We start from the raw sequence: 17,254 nt of genomic DNA on the forward strand, positions 1-17,254 counted from the left end.
GAAGCAATTGACCACAAATCCAAAGCACAACTTGGAGTTGAGTCAGTGCTCAACTAGAGGGTTGGAGCCTCCTATGGGTTGGAGCTCGCGAATTTACTGAGTTGGTGCTTAGTTAGGGGATTGGTTGTAATGACCCATTTATAGTAAATTAAAATTTATGAAATTAAATAAAAATAATAAAATTATAAATTAAATAAATTAAAATTAAATCATTAAAATAAATAAATAAACTTAATTTCAAATTAAGATATTCAAACAAAATAAAATCAGATTTTGTTTATAAAAATCAACACGTATCATACTTTGGACACAGTGATGGAGGATGTCGGTAAATGAAAACTTATAAGAAGGAAGGGACAGTTGGAGGCAGGGGGGAGAAAAACAGGAGGAAAGTTTATACACAGAGAGTTTGTTTATCATCAGGAACAGTTGGGCCTTGCTTGTTCTGAGGTTTCTAGGCACGGGGGAACAATCTGCTTCAACTGAGAAGTTTACTGGACTGAGTAGCGAGGTTCTACTCAGTTTGGCTGGGTGGTTTCGGTCTTTTGGTAACCGAAGCAGGAGTAGTTTGAGGCATCATCGACCGTAGGATTACAGGTAAGTACTCTCATTGGTTCTGTCAGTTAAATTTATAAAATTCAGGAATTTTTATCACACGATCATGATGTTTAATTTTTAGAAGCCTTTACTGTCTCTATATTCTGTTCATAGGGAATAGTTGTTTAATTATTCACAATTCTTACAATTGGAGTCTCCCGTGGGTTGGAACTCACAAAATCACCGAGTTGGTGCTTAAGTGGGGATTGGTGTCTCCCGTATGTTGGTGTCTACAGTGGTCTTAGTTGGAGTTGATATACATTATTGTACTTTTTATACTATAAGAAAATATTTTTTCTCACAATTATAAATCTTTTGCGTTTTCATGTGCTCTATCTTGAATGATTAATATTCTGAACTGTTTATTGTTAAGAATTATTTAATTTACGAAACACTGATTCATCCCCCCTCGGTATTTCCAATATATATATATATATAATTTTTTTTTCCATAATTTATGTATTTTTTACTAGACTAATTCACAAATTTATATCATGATCTGTAAATTGCCGTGGATATTCCACTGAAATAACTCATCATGATAGATCTGATACAATATTGAAATCTTTACTGTAAATGTTAATTCCCCTTAGATCTCAGGTTATTTATTTACCATTTTTATGCTTAATTCAATAAATTAGCTGAAATGTGAGAAATATAGAACATAAAGAGATACACATATCATGCACAATAGACACAAATTTTGCCTTGGGCAACCCTTATAGGGGAAAGCCCAGCTAGAAGGTGAAGCTATTTTGCTCTCTTTTCTCTAGTATAGAAATATGCAAGTACAAAGGAAGCAATACTTTCTATGGAGTTACCTGAGACTTGTGGCCTATAAGCCTATTATAGAAATTTAACTTCCTTTGTTTTTCTCTCTAACTTCCCACTGCTAGTTGCTTTGCTCATCTATGGACTAAAATACGTAGTATAGAATGGAACCCCTACTTCTCCTAGCCGCTAGGTACTTAACATAGCTCGATAGCCAACTATGGGTAAGATTTCACTCGCTCAACCCTCAAATAGAGTTGCTATTTTGGGCCTTCTAGAGTCTTCTTGAAAGTCCACATGTGGCTAGCCCCATATGTGTGAGTAATGTGTTGAGAAATCTATAGGACAATAGTTAGGGTGATTTCTCTATTCTTGATAGCTGCTTGTGATGTCTTTTTACTTTTTTTTCTTATTTATTAATTTCTTCTCTTATTATTATTTTGTTCTTATCATCAAACAACTACCAAAACAAGAAGAACAATAATGCACAAGAGCATAGGATATAGGTTGTGCACGCCAGGGCCAAAAGCTCTCCACTTGAGAGAAAAACCCGTAAATATTTTCACTTCTTATATATTCTTTAATCGACAAATTCCAAGACCTCTAGACCAAGACCAATACCCTTCCAAGACCAAGTCCAACCTTCTTGATGATGTGCTTCCTTTGTCTAAGTCAAACCTAGTCAAATCTCTTCCAGCAACACAACTTCGACCCCTAGCTTCAGATTTTCGGCCTCCACTGCAGGTCTGAATTTTTTTGGCCCCTGCAACTACTACTGCATCCACACGTGTGAGCGAAAATTAGCCTTCCAAGGCCTCCCAACAACTTCGCTTGACTTGCTTCCTTGTCTAGGGCTAGAGAGTGACCTAGTAGGCTCCTCTTCCAACAACTTCGATCTTCTTCTAGCAACTTGAGAATTTCGACCTTGAAGCAACAAACCCTAGCTCTTCTTCTTTGCACGTGTGAGAGAGAATTAGCCCAAAATTTCTTCCTTCGTCCTTCTCCTTTGCTAGCCTTCTTGCTCTTCTTCTTTGCTTAGATGATGAGAAGTGAATGTGTGTCCAAGGGAGGTCGAGTTCCTTCCTTTATATAGGCTTCTAAGGTGGACGAGGCTCCTCAAAATAGGCCGACTTGGTCTTGGAGGGTATTTTGACACTCTTAAATACAAAAATAATTCTTTTTACAAGTTACAATGTGCCCGATGGGGTCTTCAACATATGACACTGACTCTTTTGACTTCTTGACCTCAATGGGTGCTTGACCTCTGAAATAAAAGACCTTGAGCATGAAAACCATGCTTCAAAATAACAATAATAATTTTTCTTTTATTTTATAATATACAAGAATCAAAAGTACATTTCATATTTATGAAGACCAAACCTAGTTACACATTTTTCAACATAATGGGGGCTGACATGGTATCCTCTTAAACCATAGTGGTCAACACAGTAGGTCAACTTGCATGAGGAGTAACTTTTGCATACAAATTTCATTTGACACAATTCTTGCATCATTAGAAACAGTCTGACACAAGTGAGAGGGTTTTGACCTCAAAAAAAGGTCATTTAATGCCTCAAAATGGCTCCGAAAGGTTTTAGACTCCAATTCTCCAAACCGGGACCCATTGTTTAAGTGACCCTGCAAGCTATTTCCTCCAATTTTTTACACTTTGAAAGCATTAAGGTTGGTGGCAAATAATATAATGATCTAATCGGATCAACTCATTGGCCCATTTTGGTGCAACCCTTGATGGTTTGTGTTTGACCCTTTGCTGGTTCTGGTGTTGATCACTTTGTTTTTGATTATGTTATTTGAGAGTATAAGTGGATATGGTAGTATGACATTCTTCTTTAATATAAGGATGATATGCTCTCTTTTAAGAAGACAAGATAATTAGGTTGTATGCTAAGAAAGCTGATGTTCATTGTGTCAGGTCATTGCTTTTTAAATTAAAAGAATGTTGAGAAAAGAAAACATTCTTTTGTTTTCTTTATCAAAGAATGTGATGGTTATGGTGAAGATCCTTGCTTAGATATGTAGTTTAAGCCTTTCTTTGAGAACTTCAGAAATGTATTCTAGATCTTTAATTTCATTTCTTTCATTAATAATGCCACCACATTGGATGTTAATGTTTGTAGAAGCAAACATACATAGACCAAGTGTCAAGCATGCAAAAGTCATCCAAGATCTTCTTAGGAACTTGCCCATGTTGAGTAAGTGTCTATTATGATCTTTTTCCTAAGTCTAATTTAGGAAAATCACATTAATTAATATTGGCTATTGTGCTAAGGTTGTCTAAGGAAAAGTGAATTATTCACTTTAGTGACTTAGATATAATCTCAACCATTTTTTTGTTTACTAGAGAAATTGGCAATTAGGCCGGTCTCGTACTTGTGTGACACAAGATCGATTTTGACTTCTACCACTATAACTCTAGGCGAACCATGCCATCCCTCGTATGCGATCCACAGGTAAACTGGGGGGACCTAAACCTCAAATTTCATGGTACATAACACTTCATTATCAAGACAATCACCAATTGGGCTGCCCTCCAGGGGTTGATCTCAAGTGGTTTAGGATTTAATCTTAGCGATACATCAGTTTGGAGATTTGGGTTTGAGATCTAGCTCAATCAAGAATTATAAAAGACAGCCTAAGCGAAGGAGGAAGGGACAACACAAGTGAAAAATGATTTGCAGATTTGAGAGAGATTTTCTCAAGTGAGATACTCAAGGGCTGAAGAGAAAAGAAAAAGATTGTATCAGTGAGAGAAAATTTTGAAGAGGGAGATTGAGCGATCTCGCAACAAAGAGGGACATACCAATTTCTCAACACAAGACAGCAAGGCTGCATGCGCGGAGCGTGAAGGGCTTTAGAAGAGCAAATGGGACTCACACGTGTGACGGGTTTGTGTTGCAGAACCCGCATGTGCCATGTAGAGCGAGCAGCAGCATATCGCATGTGTTGCGCAATGAGAGGCCAAAACTTGCGCATGCCGCATGGAGGAGAGCTTCAGTAGGTTTGCACGTGGTAGGGTGCAGATAAGAATTTTCAGGGAGCCAGATTGTCGGGTTCAATTGCTGTAAATTTCTATTTCTTTGTGGGCTATTTTCCCTGTAAGGGAGCCCTTATTTATTTTGAGAAACAAAAGATAAGGATAAATTGGAGGGTTATTATTTTCTGTTGTGTGATTGATTTCCTACTTTTGCTTCTGCTGTAAAATTTTACTCTTAAAAATACCTTGTATATTTTATTCAGTAATTACAGAAAATAATTTAGAAGGTGAAACAAATTTCTGGTTTATAAAAATTTCTTGGGATATAAAGCAGATCTGGTATTTAGAAAATTAACATTGAAATCTCTTATAACCAATAATATCTGAAGCCCCCAACTCAAAGAAAGGTGTAGTCATGACTCATAACCAAATTTCCCATGTTGTTCCAAAGTGTAAGTGATATTCATTGTGCAGTTCCAACACATAATTTATAACAAAATTTCCATTGTTTTCTTGAATTATTCTTCTGGCTCCTCCAATATCTGGGATATCATTGGAGCCAACATTGGAATTTAGGCAAGAACATTATGGAATAAATTAGCTGATGAGGTAAGATAAGATAAAATTAAGTATATTGATTTTCAACAAATGTCCAAAAATAGGTCAATGGGGCTAAAATAGTACTTCTGATACTGATTTGTTAGATATGATTAGTATGGCTTCCTTGCTCTAATTTTATTGTTTCCTTTCAGGTTGGGTTCTTACTCTCTACATCTGCCAATGTGGTTGCTCGTCAAACAGAGCTAGATGAAACTTCATATGTTGAACCTGAATTCACGGACAGTTCATTGTTATTAGAACAGGTTGGTCATTCTTTCTCCATGCTACTGGAAATCATATTCATTAAAGGCTTTCCTTTCCTGATATCCTCTGGCAATTTTATTATGTTGTAGGAAGCACAGACTGAGCTTTCAAAGCAAGTAAGACTAGGGTTTATCTGTGGACTTGTTCCCAAAGCCAAGGCTATACAATTTGAAAGGATTCTTTTTCGTGCTACAAGGGGGAACATGTTATTCAAGCATGTGACAGTTGAGGAACATGTAAAGGACCCAGTGCTATGTGAAATGGTACATTCAGACTCCCGTTACAGTGGAAAAATTGTGTAGTGACTATTTGATTGATATGACAGCATTGCCAACAATACAATAATGCATTTATAAACAGATGTTAAAATGGACTTTTTCTGTTATTTTTTTGCGGCACAGGATTTCGTAGTCCTTGATAACAAGAAAATGATGTAAACTGTCACATCAAGATCAAAAGTTCATGATATATGATATATCTACAGTCTTTTCTTTAGTATCTTGAATAATTTAACTCACCACATCTAAAAGTTTCATAGATTACTTTCTCTTGCTTGCTAGTAGAATTATCTTAAAAATAGAAGTGTCTTATTTTTGATGTAGAAAATTTATCAGTGAATTTATCAATTGTACATCCTGATTACTAATATCTTCACAATATGGAAGCACAGACTCTATTTAGAGTACGAAAAGAGATAAATTAGAAATGGAATAAATGCTGAACACAAATGCTGTTTTTACCACAATCAGAACATTCATTTGGAAAAGCATTTTAGCCAAAGCTGTAGATTATTATTTCTATATGAATGTAATGGTGGATTATACTTCTAATAGGTTATTATGGGCTGGCAAAATCTTTAAAGTCATACATCATCTTGTTATGAGTTTGTCATAAAAGGTGCCCTAGTTTGATACCATGCTTTAAGTCCTACCCTTCGTAGAAGCACGCAGACAATGTAGAATTCTGATAGTTCATGGAGATAAAATACAAAATGCCTGAGCTCATCTATACAGCTCTCAGACAAACTAAGGCTCAGCTTTTATGGGGAACTTTATTTATTTATTTTTACATATAAATAATATGAACATTTTCACCTATGATGAATCATGGGATATTGATTGATTCAACCAGTCTATCTGAAAGAGGTGTTCAAGCAAAACTCGTGTAAAAATTTCTGTTTTCCCACCCCGGTTTTCAGTTTCTCCTTATTTCTCCCATGTAGTTAAATGCCCATTCCCATAACCATACATTTAACAGACTGAAAAAATAAATATTGCTGAAAACACAAATTCTGGAAATTTTTCAGAATGCTGGAAATTGCAGAATTAAAAATCAGCAATTAAAAACAGCCATTAAAACACATTAAAACACTGATATTTTTGGTCAACTTGACCCTGGAAAAACCCCCTACAACTCTTGGGGAAAACCAGTTTGAGAGCTCTTCTTTATTTCTGAAATTTGTTTTTTTACAGTGAGAATTATTCAGCAAAAATCAGCAAGCAAATTTACAATTTATCTCCTTTCCCGTGCCTCACAGCAATCTGGAAATTACAGCAAACAGGACAGCAATAAATGCTGTACGACCTCCGTTTTGTGTGCAGAAAAATCAGCAAACTGCTCCTCGATTTTTGTGCAAAAATCTGCCTTTCACTATGTGCTGAATTAGCTGTACAAATCTGCTCAACTGCTGCCTTGGAATGTGTGCCAAGCTGCTGTCTCCTTCTCCTTCCTGCTCAGAAATCTCTCTTGCTCTCTTGCTCTCCTTCTCCCAATCTGCTCATGAAAGAATGAATGACCTTTTCCTCCTTTTCCTCCTTTAATATAACTCCAAGTGACTTTTGGGTGATCCAAGTGATTTTTGGGTGATCTCTAAATCCAATGGCTGAAATAGATTTAGATCAATGGTTGAGATTAAATGCTCATTTAAATCTCACTTTCTATTTTTTAATTCACCCCACTTTAATAAAGACCCACTTAGTCATTTATTTCCAAAGTCACTTTTCCTTTCTAATTTTTCATTGACTTTATAAAAGTCACTTTAAAATTAGACTTAATAACTTTATCACTTAAAGTCACTTTTAAATTAGATTTAACTTTATAAAATTATAAAGTCACTTTAGGAGAAAAATTAAATTCTTTTGGACACTTTTCCCTAGGCCAAAGATCAAAGCCTAAGGGAACCACCTGTCCTCCGGTACCAAATTTCAACACTCCCTCTTACCGAGGAAGGTGTTCCTCACCACACCCATCTTGTCTCTGAAGTAGACATGCTTGCCCCGTGGTAAGGCTTTGGTAAGGATATCTGCAACCTGCTCATCAGTGGAAATATACTCAAGCTTCACAGCTCCCTTCTGAACATAGTCTCTGATGAAATGATATCTGATCCCGATATGCTTTGACCTGTCATGAAATACTGGATTCTCCGTGAGTTTAATGCAACTCTGATTATCACAGTAAATCACTGAAGGTCTCAACGGCTGACCAAATAAGCCAAACAACATCTTGCGAAGCCAGATAGCCTCACAACTAGCTAGACTGGCTGCCATATACTCTGCTTCCGCTGAACTCAGTGCTACTGACTGCTGCTTCCGGCTGAACCATGACACTACTGCTGAACCCAACCCAAAACAACACCCTGAAGTGCTCTTCCTATCAGAAGCACAACCTGCCCAATCAGAATCAGTGTATCCTGCCAATCTCACTCCATCTCCCTGCCTGTAGTCCAGACCATAATCCACTGTCCCCTGCAAGTACCGCAAAATGTGTTTTGCAGCCACCCAGTGAACCTTCCTAGGCTCACACATAAACTGACTCATCGTGTTGACTGCAAAACAGATATCTGGTCTAGTGTTGACCAAATACATCAAGGAACCAATCAGCTGCCTGTACAATGTGGGATCCACCAACTCGGAATCCGAAGCATGAAGCTTCTTCCAGTTGGTGATCATCGGTGTCGACATGGGTCTACAATCCTCCATGTGGAATCTGCTAAGGATGTCCACAATATACTTCCCCTGCCCCAGGAAGAAATGCCCCTCCTCCTGCCACACCTCCAAACCCAAAAAGTAATGCATCAAGCCGATGTCCTTCATCTCAAACTCCGCCGCAAGATCTCTCTTGCAGTGCTCTATGAGTCTCTCTGCACCTGTAATGATCAAGTCATCCACATACAGCACCAGAATGAGAGGCTCCTCACCAATCACAATAAAGTAAAGGTTCGGATCTGCCTCACTCTTTGTGAAACCCATCCCCTGCAAGTATGCATCTATCCTGGAGTACCAAGCTCTAGGAGCTTGCTTCAGGCCATAAAGGGCCTTCTTCAATCTGCACACATGGGACTCCTTCCCATGCACCTCAAAGCCCTGTGGCTGCTCAATGTACACCTCCTCCTGTATGAAGCCATTGAGAAATGCGGTCTTCACATCCATCTGGTGGATCTTCCAACCCATCTCTGCTGCTATCGATATAATGGAGCGGATCGAAGTATATCGAGCCACGGGAGCGAAGGTCTCCTCATAATCAACTCCCTCTACCTGGGAGAACCCTCTAGCCACAAACCTCGCTTTGAATTTCTCAATGCTGCCATCTGCAGCATGCTTTACCTTGTAAAGCCATCTGGAAGTAACCACGGATTTGCCCTCAGGCCTCGGCACCACCTCCCAAACATCATTCTTCATGATAGAAGAATACTCCTCCTGCATGGCCTCTCTCCAGACCTGCTGGCTAGCTGCCTCCTCATAGCTAGAAGGCTCAGAGTCAAGGATGCTGGTAACCATCGCCATATAACTACAAAACCTCTCAGGTGGTCTACTCTCTCTGACCGGCCTCTTCGGCTCAGCAACAGATGTGGCATCTCTCAAGGTGTCCTGAAGCCACTTGGGCTTCCTCTTCCCTGAGCGCACTTCTTCCACCGGAGAATGAAACTCCTCCTCCTCATCATCATCAGTAGCCTGAACTCCTGACTGTCTGTCTGCTGTCCTCCTGCCTGCACCTGAACCTGTAGAAGCTGAGGTACCGTGTGAACTGTCCATCAGTGGACTCCCTAGTGAACTGCTCTGCATGCTGCCCGGAGCACCACCCCTCTGGCTCGATGAGCCACTGCTCACTGATGGACCTGACATCCTCATAGATGTACCTCCGGATCCTCCTGATCCCTGCCCACTGGATCCTTGCGACTGACTCAACTGCTGCTGAGGGTCTGGCTGATCCAGATACTCTAACTCCCGTGACCTCCTAAAGGCCCTGTCCTCCTCGAACTTCACATCCCGTCTGACAACAACTCTCCTCTGTGCAGGAATGTAAATCCGAAAGGCCTTTGAGGTCTCACTGTAGCCCACAAAGATACCCTTCTCTGCAGTGGGCTCTAGTTTGGTCCTCTTCTCTTTGGGTATATAGGAGTATGTAATGCATCCAAAGATGTGAAGATGACCAATATCAGGCTTCTTCCCAGAGAAAGCCTCCTCCGGAGTCATGTGCCCCAAAGCACGATGCGGACTCCTGTTCTGCAAGTAAACAGCTGTGTTGCAGGCCTCTGCCCACAAGAACAATGGCAACCCCTGATCATGTATCATGGCTTTGGCAGCCTCTATGATGGATCTGTTCTTCCTCTCCGCAACCCCGTTCTGCTGGGGGTTGTAAGGAACAGTGAACTCCCTCCTAATGCCTGCCTCCGCACAATAGTCAACAAACTCTCCAAGGGTGTACTCTCCTCCATTGTCCGACCTCAAGGACTTGATCTTTCGACCTGTCTGAGTCTCCACAAGAGCTCTGAACTCCTGAAACCGCTTGAAGACCTCACTCTTGGTCTTCAAAAAATAAATCCAGGTCCTCCTGGAGTGATCATCAATGAATAAAACATAGTACTCATATCCACTCAAGGAAACATGAGACATCCGACCGCTCACATCGGAATGAATCAAATCAAGTATCCCCGTCGCTCTGCTGTCACTGTTGGGAAAAGGGGATTTGGCAAACTTGCCCATCGCACAACCTCTGCAAGTATCAAAGTGATCAGTACTGAAATCTGGCACACCTGTAGTGATCTCCCGCAATGTCCTCAAGGCTCCATGATACATATGTCCCATCCTGCGGTGCCAAATCTCACACAGCTCAGAATTGCTAGCTCTGCTGTCGGTACTACTGCTCAATGCCAAAAGGGGCTGAAATGCAAACTTGTACACCTTTGCATGGCGTACACCTATCACTCTAGCTGAATCAGCTGGAGCGCCCCTGGGATACATCAACACTTGTCCTCCCCTGAACAGTACCTCATATCCTCTGTCCTCCAAAGCTGAGACGGATATGAGGTTCTTCCTCATCCCTGGCACATAAAGAACCTCTGACACTTTCAAGGGAGGTTTGGACTCCCTCTGAAATGTCACTGTCCCCACCCCGACTGCTCTAACAACTCTGTCATCACCGAGTACTACCTCAATATCAATACCACTCTCTGAAAGCTCTGAGAAGTACTCACGGACTCCTGTCATGTGACGTGAAGCCCCACTGTCCACATACCAGATACCTGTAGATGCTCCGCTAATCGAGGGAAAAGCATGCTCCCTCTGAACCTGTTTGGCAGGTGATCCTGCACTAGAGGACTCACATGTAGTGAACGCAAACTCTCGGTCAAAACGACCAGCAAAGTCCTCAATCTCTGCTGAAGCTGCCACGTCCTGGTTCTTCCCCTTCTTCTTCTTCTTCTCCGGACACACAACTGCATAGTGTCCCATCTTTTGACAATTCCAACACTTCACCTTGGAATAGTCCTTCTGTGTGTTCCCCTGTTTACCTTTACCTTTGCCTTTGCCTCCACCACCGCTTGTGGAAGCCTGCTTCTTCCCTTTGCCTTTCTTGCCTCCTGCCACCAGTGCTACGTCCTCATCCTGCTCAACTGGCTTGGCTGCCCCAAGTTGCCCTTTCCTGATCTCTGTCTGAATACAATCATCCCAAAACCTCTCCCATGTGGGAAGGGTCTCACGTGCACAAACCCCATCAGCAAAGTTCAACCATGAACGGGGGAGGCCATTCACTGCAATCCGCACCAACTCAGTGGGTGGAATGGCCTCTCCAATCGCTGCCAACTCATCTCTCACATTAGTAATCTTTGTGAGATATCCAGCTGCACTATCATTACCCATCTTAATGTTCTTTAGCTTCTCCTTCAGGACCATCTTCCGGTTCTCATTGGTACTCTGGTAGAGATTGGACAATGCTGTCCACATCTCATGGGCATTGCTCTTTCCTCTCACATGAGGAATGCAATGGTCTTTGATTCCGTCTAGAATCAGTCTCTTACCCTTATTGTTCTTCTTTTTATACTCAGCCAACTGAGTAACATCAGTGGGCACAACAACAGGGTTCTGTGCGGTATGCACCATGATATCCCAGACTTCTGCCTCCTCAAAGATACTCTGCATTCTCTCCTTCCAAACGCTGTAATTTGTATGCCCATCCAACCTATCCTCCACCCTCAATCCCAATGACATCCTGCTGTCCTAAAACTGAAAAATAGCACTGTTGTAGTAAAGATAAAACTGCTGTTTATGAAAAAATCAGCTTGCTGGAATTTTCTGAGTGAAAAATCAGCAACTGCAATTTTTCCTTTTGCTGTCCCAAACTGCCCTTCAGCACTCAAGCTTTGATACCATGTAAAAATTTCTGTTTTCCCACCCCGGTTTTCAGTTTCTCCTTATTTCTCCCATGTAGTTAAATGCCCATTCCCATAACCATACATTTAACAGACTGAAAAAATAAATATTGCTGAAAACACAAATTCTGGAAATTTTTCAGAATGCTGGAAATTGCAGAATTAAAAATCAGCAATTAAAAACAGCCATTAAAACACATTAAAACACTGATATTTTTGGTCAACTTGACCCTGGAAAAACCCCCTACAACTCTTGGGGAAAACCAGTTTGAGAGCTCTTCTTTATTTCTGAAATTTGTTTTTTTACAGTGAGAATTATTCAGCGAAAATCAGCAAGCAAATTTACAATTTATCTCCTTTCCCGTGCCTCACAGCAATCTGGAAATTACAGCAAACAGGACAGCAATAAATGCTGTACGACCTCCGTTTTGTGTGCAGAAAAATCAGCAAACTGCTCCTCGATTTTTGTGCAAAAATCTGCCTTTCACTATGTGCTGAATTAGCTGTACAAATCTGCTCAACTGCTGCCTTGGAATGTGTGCCAAGCTGCTGTCTCCTTCTCCTTCCTGCTCAGAAATCTCTCTTGCTCTCTTGCTCTCCTTCTCCCAATCTGCTCATGAAAGAATGAATGACCTTTTCCTCCTTTTCCTCCTTTAATATAACTCCAAGTGACTTTTGGGTGATCCAAGTGACTTTTGGGTGATCTCTAAATCCAATGGCTGAAATAGATTTAGATCAATGGTTGAGATTAAATGCTCATTTAAATCTCACTTTCTATTTTTTAATTCACCCCACTTTAATAAAGACCCACTTAGTCATTTATTTCCAAAGTCACTTTTCCTTTCTAATTTTTCATTGACTTTATAAAAGTCACTTTAAAATTAGACTTAATAACTTTATCACTTAAAGTCACTTTTAAATTAGATTTAACTTTATAAAATTATAAAGTCACTTTAGGAGAAAAATTAAATTCTTTTGGACACTTTTCCCTAGGCCAAAGATCAAAGCCTAAGGGAACCACCTGTCCTCCGGTACCAAATTTCAACAACTCGGGATAGTTTGTGTAGCTAGTTGTTTTATACCTCTTCAAGAATTTAAAACGTAGGATCTCTATATTCCAAGGTTTTGTTATGTTGTTTTTATTTGTTAGTGCAGAATGGTTTCCTTCCTCCTTGACTGACATAATATGTACAGGCACATGATTGCTATTCTAATTGCCTCTGAGCATCCCTTTACTCAAATCATAACAAAATACGTAGGTTTCTTGAGTCCCTCCCTCACAGCTAGCTAGAATTTTACAGTAACCAAGGCACACTTCTTCTCTTTCTCAAGTATGCTCCAGGCATGTATAATGGCCAGATCCATATAGGTATAAAAAGGTAAATAACTTCTCTGCAGTGCTCATGTGTAAATTTGTAATGTAATCAATGAAGTGTTATAGGACTGTCCGTAACATTATATGTTGGAACTTGGGCCTTCCACTTACCATCTAGGGGTAGAACATGCGTAACTGGCAATGGCCGTTTACTCCCTATGACATAGATACACCTTTCCGCCATGCTATAATAGAGGTATAAATAAACTTTCCGCCATGCTATAATAGAAGTATAAATAAATATCGAGGGTAATCTTGAAGATAGCATGAAGAGTAATGAGAACCACAGAAATCTGAAGAATTATGCAGTTTTCATTAAGTTCCCTTTTTGAAATACATTGCCTAATTTCAACCATAAGACGGTGATCCATGGGTTATGAAATACAAGTATTTACACTTGTTAAGTTAGTAAAAGTGAGGTTCAGCTGAAATTCTATCATAAAGCCAATCATAATATGAATTACCAAATGTTCTCATTTATGTGCCAGTTTCAGTCTCGCAGTTTTCTAAAATGGGGGAAATTTCTGGTGGATGACATATAAAAATTTCCAGCCCTCTTCTAGTAGCAAAGGAAGGGTTGTAGTAATACCAAGTTGGAGGTCTCCTTTTAGAAAAACCTTCTACCAAGGGGATTGGAAAGTCAATATTAAAACCTTATAGTAATGTGCTCACATATGAGTTATAGCAGCTACAATTAGCTGGCTTGAATGGCTAGCAAATTAAGATTTTCTATGCTCACATATTTGTTGCAAGTATATATTTAATTTGATTTGAATATTAATGTCTACTAGTTTCCGAACCCTGCCCATAATGTAGGAATGAATGAAAGCATATTAGGAGTGCCAAAGCAACTCTAAGAATATAGAAGAGAAATAGGAGTGAGAAAGCTATAATGAGAAGACCAAGCTATGATAAGCCATAAATACAATATTAATGATGACCAGAGAGAAGCTTTATACCATAAATATTGTCATCTTGTAGCTCCTCTGAATATCCAAGCTTGGGAAGGTGGTGGTGATGAGATTCTTTCCATCTGCCGGTAGGGGGCTACATAGTCTATGCTGCTTGATTTAACTGTCAGGGAGATTTTGTCTTGAGGCTTCTTGTGACCAGAACCATCCAGATATTGAAATTTGAAACTATGAAATAATGAGCTTGGAACTAGCAATACATGAAGATCTGTTGCTCAACATACTCTGTCGAAAGTGGACGATCTCACAAAGGAATAATGCTACACTCTTGGGCCTTGTACTGTATAATATGTCTCAACTCTCAAGGACCCATAGATGATAGGACTATCTGAACGGACAACGATAATAGTAATTTACTACACTATCTCAGTCTTCTTCCACATGTATAAGTACGTCAAAAAACATGGTTTTTTCACTAATCTTTGTGGAGATTTGAAAAATCTGTGTTTAACGCAAATTTGGAAGTTTTGCTTCAACTTTGAGGTTTGCTGGATCTACTTTGTGCGAATTTTTAGCGTGAGGGCTGAATCTGAAATTTAAATTACAGTAGTTTGCATTTCACTTCTGTGCAACCAAATACATAAGGCAGCTCAAGAAAATAAACACTAAACAAATGTACTTACGAGAGCTATGTTTCCATCCTGAAGGGAACAATTTCCATCATATAACAGAACTGAAAATAACTTATAGACAACAGATATGTACTAGCCAGAATATGCTCTCTTAGCTTCCTTTTACTTGTCAAATCACTCAAAATCTGCTGACAGTTACAAATCAGCATTCATAGTCAACACAAGAAACTACTCAATCACCATGAGAGCGTAAACTAAAATTCAAATTTGCAAGTGCACAAAGTTTGGGCAGAAAAGTACACTTATATAAACACAAAAATGAAGTTACAAGTACATACAGAAAATGAAGGAAAACAATGGAAACTGAAGAAAAATAGAGGCCTCATTCATAAAAAGGCTTCTAAAGATCACTTGGTAACCTTTCATCAGTTCAGTTTTGGAGCTCTCTCGTTATTCTCTCTCTCTCTCACTCTTGGACACTTAGAGTTCTCTTGGAGCATTTTGGCATTGGAGCAAGAAAGGCAAAGAAGGCAAGAGGAAGCAAAGATCAAGCAGGGAAAAGCAGGTTCAAGTAGCTACAACAAGCTTCATTGCAGGTATCGACTTGCATGTGTATTTTCCTTGCTAGATTTGGCATGCATGGTATTGCATGTGGTTCTTTTCTATTATGGCATGGGTTTTGCCAGGTGTAACAATGCTTTCAGCCTAGCCTTGCCATTTTCGGATAACCATGATGTGATGGCGTTCTTATGTTTTGGTTGAGCTGGATTGCCGGTGGATTAGAAGCTGAGTGGGGTGGATCTCCGAATTATAGATCACATGGCCTAGCGGTTTCTTAACCGGACTGTGGATCATGGTAAAGTCACTAGCCTAGTGACCCCTGAAACACACTGTAGGTTGCGGTAAAGCCAGGATTGTGTTGCCTCGGTGGGCCTAGGAATCCTTGCCAGTGAATGGCAGGATATACGGTAAAGCCTTGAGGTGGTTTGCTTTCTGTTGGGCCTAGTAATCACGAGTTTGGGATATGTGGTAAATCCTAGAGAGTGGGTCTCATTTTAGGGCCTAGTGATTCGGGTTGGGATTGTAGTAAAGCCTAAGAGACTAGGAGATAGGAAAATTCCTCACGGTGTAGGTGGAGAAATCGGGATGGCATCCATGCTTGTTTGGCCTAGTGATTGGGTGGATATCACAGTAAAGCCTATTATGATGTGTTCATTGTGTTGGCCTAGTGATCCGGGATGGATTACGATAAAGCCTGGTTTCTATTGATGAGGGTGAGGTGGTTTAGCCTCGGTATGCCCTGGTTGGTTCTTTTGGTTTGAGTCCCACATTCATGTTTCAAATATGGCACGGGGGTGAGTGGCTGAAGAGAGATTTGGTTCAGCCATTCTATGGTCAAGTGGAACATGGTAGTTCCATCTCCGGTTGGTTCATTGCATTCATTAATGAGAAATTCATTTCCTTGATTTTCATGTGTAAATGTATTGATGTATATGTAGATTTCATGGCTGATATGTTTATGATATTTCTGTCCCTATTATGCTGGTTATATGTATGTTTTATGACACCAACTATGTATGGCTCTTAGAATGTTTTTACTTGTGAATGAATGGATAATGTATCTATGGCCTAATAGTTGATAATGCAACAAATGACATAAGGGAACAATGGTTCACAACGATTCTTAGATAAGTATGAGATTCCTACACTAAATTTTGTTGTTTACACCTGTAAGTTACATGTTGATGATATGTTTGACAAAATGTCTGTCATGGCTAGTAGGGGTCTAGTTAAGGTCTTGTTCAACTTATTTCTTTGGCATCATTGTTTCCCTGTACTTCTATTGATTTTAAGCTATCACTCCATTCTGTGCAGTGACCTGGGCTCTGGGCCTTAAAAAGTGGCTTAAATCCTGGGGTCGCTGGCAGGCAAGCCTGTGAGAGTGACTTTGGGTTTCTAAACGCTTTCTTGGCCATAGCATGGGAGCGACTGAGGCCTAAGATGTCCAGAACATTAGTGGCACCCAGGGATACGCTGTCTGAGTGGCTGACTTGTCTCCTGAGGATTCTGATGCTGATGTTGGATGACTGCGTGTGGTGTTTCCGTTTGATTCCACTTCCTTAAGGTCACATAGGAGGTCAAATCCAATCATAGTAGCCTCTCATCTCATGTTACCTCGGTTGGCTAGTTACTTGGGTAGATGTGGGAGGAGGGTGTTACAGAGTGGTATTAGAGCATGGTTCACCCCTTGGACTGGATGGGCGGTGTGCGTTGGTCATGTCATGCATGCATGTAAGTTGCATGTATGTCTCTTACACTTGCATTCCATGTGCTTGTTACATTTGCTGGATGATTGATTATGGTTGTAGTTCGGTTGCCATGTTGAATTGGATGTTGATTTTGTGGAATGCATTTGTCATGAGTATATGATTGGTTACATATTGTTACATGTCTCTTACATGT

At 40.1% G+C, this 17,254-nt stretch overlaps 1 protein-coding gene across 2 annotated transcripts in view; it reads left to right on the forward strand.

Moving 5' to 3' along the window:
* LOC149185416 (V-type proton ATPase subunit a1-like) overlaps positions 1-17,254 on the forward strand; it is a 270,968-nt gene that overhangs the window by 62,931 nt on the left and 190,783 nt on the right. For both annotated transcript variants that reach the window (XM_089417936.1, XM_089417938.1), the window contains 2 exons: positions 5,116-5,226; positions 5,317-5,490. In XM_089417936.1, the coding sequence (XP_089274062.1) occupies positions 5,116-5,226; positions 5,317-5,490 (285 nt within the window). The remainder of the gene's footprint in view (positions 1-5,115; positions 5,227-5,316; positions 5,491-17,254) is intronic.

This window comes from Pinus tabuliformis, chromosome 3_2, assembly GCF_031772625.1.
Source record: "Pinus tabuliformis cultivar Carrire ecotype Pingquan chromosome 3_2, CPIR1, whole genome shotgun sequence".
NCBI lineage: Eukaryota > Viridiplantae > Streptophyta > Pinopsida > Pinales > Pinaceae > Pinus > Pinus tabuliformis.